We start from the raw sequence: 3,592 nt of genomic DNA, 5'->3' as shown, positions 1-3,592 counted from the left end.
TAGTCTCAGATTTACTACTTAACTGGAAACTAGAAACAATAGACCAAACTGCAAAAAGGCAGGAATTACACAAGTTACAATTAATCTACAGTGATCTGTGCCAACTGAGATTGCTATATCTAGAAATCAGGTTTTTTTTACATTCATCACACTGATGGCTCAGCTGATTGTTAATTGGTGTTAAGAAATGTATAACACATGTTGTACTACTATAATGAAACACTTAAAAGAAACACAATTACCTTAACTGATAACAACACAGACTGGGCCAGAACAAGTACAGCAATAGTTCTCTTAAAAAATGGATGCTGGGTTATATCATACATCTTAGCTCTAAAGCCATCATTATCTGAAAGATAGTTTGAGGAGGAGTGTTAAAATACATAGTGGCATATTTTTGAAATATTTTCTATGCTAGTTAATGGCAAAATAATATTTTACCAGTTTCAAAATACATTTCTAATTTTCTGCTACAATTTTCCATATCAAATAGAGCTTCTGAACATGTAATTTCAAATACTGAACATCAGTGTTGCATGAAGGCTTTGGTACTTGTGGGGCAAGTGCATCATTCAACTGCTGTCACGTTAATACATTCCATTCATATCATTAACAGCCAACTGCAAATATTTTTCATTTAGAAATTCATTTTTTTCATTAAGGCTTATCCTGAAACCATCGAAGCACAACCTTTTTTGGGTTGATTTTAATAGCCTTATGCAGAGATCTGTAGTTGGAGCCTGTTTCCACATTAACTTATGCACAATCTCCTAGTGGTCTCACAATTACAATTTTAATTTGAACTGCAGACTCCTGGGGAATTATGAGCACTAGGGCTCGACATGAATAAAATCAAAGTATCTTTGATACCCGGACGAGGTGGGAGATGAAGAGGTTGTGCTATCTTCAGTCTGCTTTTCAGATCTTCCCATCGTCTCTGATCCACAGTCAGTAAAGCTGTTCCCTTAATAAACAAAGAGAATTATAGAAAACTTTTGTCATATAAAAGCTAGAATATTTAATGCTATAAACATGAAAACAGCATTCTCTTTGGTGCTTGAAATAAAGTTACATACGCAACTCTCCTTAAATAACACGCTGTTTGGGGAAGAAGTCGAAAGTATCAGCTGGTACTCGAGGATTTCTGGATGCATTAGCTGTGAGTTTCCGGGACTCATCTCAGCAGGCACAGTTGTTGCTCTTTGTAGCAGCAGCCCAGTGTGGGCAGTGAAAAACTGCAGGAGGTCTTCCATTTGACTGAACATCATTTGCCTGGAAGCACTGCTTTAGAGTGGTCAATTTTGTCCCGACTTTGCTGCAGAAAATCCTGCAGCTTGTCAGTGCTGCTACAGTTTCTTGGGGAACAAGCACTCTAGGAAACTGCTGCTGTTCTCCACAGCTCTTCTGCTTGGGGTGCCATTGAAACAAAATAACTACGTGCTATGAATCTACAAGAGCTCCCAATAAAGGAAGCGCAAGGAGAGGTGGAGATACACCTTCAGGGCGGGAGGTAATAGAGGGTAATGTGTTTTCATAGTATAGGAAGAAACAACAAAACCTCAAACAGAATTCAACACTATTTAAAATGACCTTCAAAACAATATGAGGTCCTCCTCACTTCAGAGAACTGTAAAATCTCACTGAAGGAGTCTGGAGTTACAAAAACAAGCGAGACCTTTTCAAGGTAAATGTCAGAAGCTGGTTTCCCAAGCACTTGATTGCTCCCACAGACAGCACAGAGCTGCACTGAGCTGGGCCAGGGCCGGGGTGATCTTTGGGCATTGGCTTGTGTCAGTGCTGGAACTGTGGCTGGCTGTGTGACTGATAAGGTCAGGAGAGCTCCCTCTCAGTGGACATAATCTCTTTATAAAGCCATGTCCCCAAACAGCATCCTGGGAGAAGGTGCCTTCCAATAGGATGCTGGCAAAGTGACAGATAGAAGGATGCACTGTGTCACCCCAAACCCTACTGTTTAGTCATACTCCTAAGGGCAAAGATCCAGCTCCTCTAGTACCTTTTCTTCTATGACAATGACCCAAACTAGATGCCTGTAGGTGTAGCAAGGCAACACAGAGAAGCAAGTGGCTCCTGGTGATTCTCCACTGCCCACAGATCTGGCTCAGAAGTCATGACAGGTATTCAAGACTACATGCAGAACTAAAGGAGAAATGCACTGCATCCTCACACAACACCCCATGCACCACACCTCGACAAGGAACACAAAAGATGTTTGATCAACCATCATCAAAAGCTATTTAAAAGAGATCTCTGCAATACAGTAGCTCTTCCCCTCACCTACACTTGTGCCTGTGAACAGTTTTTTGAGGACAATGCCCTGTGTAGAAATTGTAAAGGGGAATGAAGGAACAATTTATATGATAGAAATGCTCAGCTAACATCTCAGTAAAGTTTCATTACATATGATGTACATGACAGAAACAGACATAGCTAAATACATAATGGCTATAGATAAAAGCATTAAAATAATGTTCACATTTCAAATTATATTTTAAAAGCCTGTAATTTAAATAAAATTACAAATATATTTTTAAGAGTTGGTAAAAAACATTTTTACTCATCAGTGTAATGCTGACACATCTGAAGGAAAAGTAGCATTACATAGCTGAACAGGAAGGGACAAAAGCACCTATGAAAATCCAGTGGGTTTCTCACACTGGAGAAATTTCAGCTTGTTAATTCAGTAGTCAAAATTTAGTGAGTAAGTAAGTGAAGGAACAGCACATTGCTCCTTGTTCTTCAGAACAGTTGTGTTTTATCAGGAGTGACTGCACATCATCTCACCAAAATTAAACTGGAATCATGCAAGCATAAGAAAACCTTCTCCACAGCAGGGGCTTTAGGGATTTTATTTGGCTTACATCCTGTTTAACACAATTTATGTTGCCTTGCCTGCCAACACTGGACACACTGTAGTGTGCTACTCAGCCCCCTTCCAGAAGGAGGTAAGTGCTTTCCTTTGAAGGGCAAACTCAACAGTTGTGTTTGTGTCAGAGTTCAGGTAGGGCCATAGGAGGGCAAGCAGCTTGTCTCCAGCTTCAGGCATGGGTTGTCTCACATCTCCAAGCTCCAGACCACACAATCATTCTTTCCCTCCAGTGCCATGAGTGACTAAAACATCACTCTAGCTAGCTGCAACACAAGTATCTCATTATTTTGGTGCACTCTGAACCGAAAGACGCTGAAAGATACTACAAGGGGGTAAAGAAAAAAAACAACAACAAACTTCAGATTAAGGGCTGTGCTTATGCAGCAGTCCCATCCAAAGGATGCTGTCTTTAGCCTACTTTTTTGTTTGAGTGATAGACTAGTAATTGTACAATGTACTCCACTGTTTCCCTGGAAAAAGCCATGCAGCTTTTTTAGATCTGAAATACTGCAACTGCAGGGCCCTAATGAGACCCATTAGTTGAAACACACACAGGCATAACATGTCTTTTTACCTACCATTGCACGTTTGCCTACATCAAACTAAACAGCAGAACATGGAGCATCTGTAAACATGCTGTGCTTTAGCTACAATCTCCATCTGGCAACATGGCTGTATTATAAATAAACTCAAACAGCTTTGAAA

At 40.1% G+C, this 3,592-nt stretch overlaps 1 protein-coding gene across 1 annotated transcript in view; it reads right to left on the bottom strand.

Moving 5' to 3' along the window:
• Window positions 1-3,592, bottom strand: part of NALCN (sodium leak channel, non-selective) — a 214,233-nt gene that overhangs the window by 17,964 nt on the left and 192,677 nt on the right. Inside the window, exons 30-31 of the mRNA XM_009997938.1 lie at window positions 871-964; window positions 243-349 (exon numbers count right to left, since the gene is read on the bottom strand). Of these exons, the coding sequence (XP_009996240.1) occupies window positions 243-349; window positions 871-964 (201 nt within the window). The remainder of the gene's footprint in view (window positions 1-242; window positions 350-870; window positions 965-3,592) is intronic.

Source organism: Chaetura pelagica, unplaced genomic scaffold (assembly GCF_000747805.2).
Source record: "Chaetura pelagica isolate M959 unplaced genomic scaffold, ChaPel_1.0 scaffold123, whole genome shotgun sequence".
Classification (NCBI taxonomy): Eukaryota; Metazoa; Chordata; class Aves; order Apodiformes; family Apodidae; genus Chaetura; species Chaetura pelagica.
The sequence above is the reverse complement of the archived record's forward strand: the minus strand, read 5'-3'. Positions and strand labels throughout refer to the sequence as shown.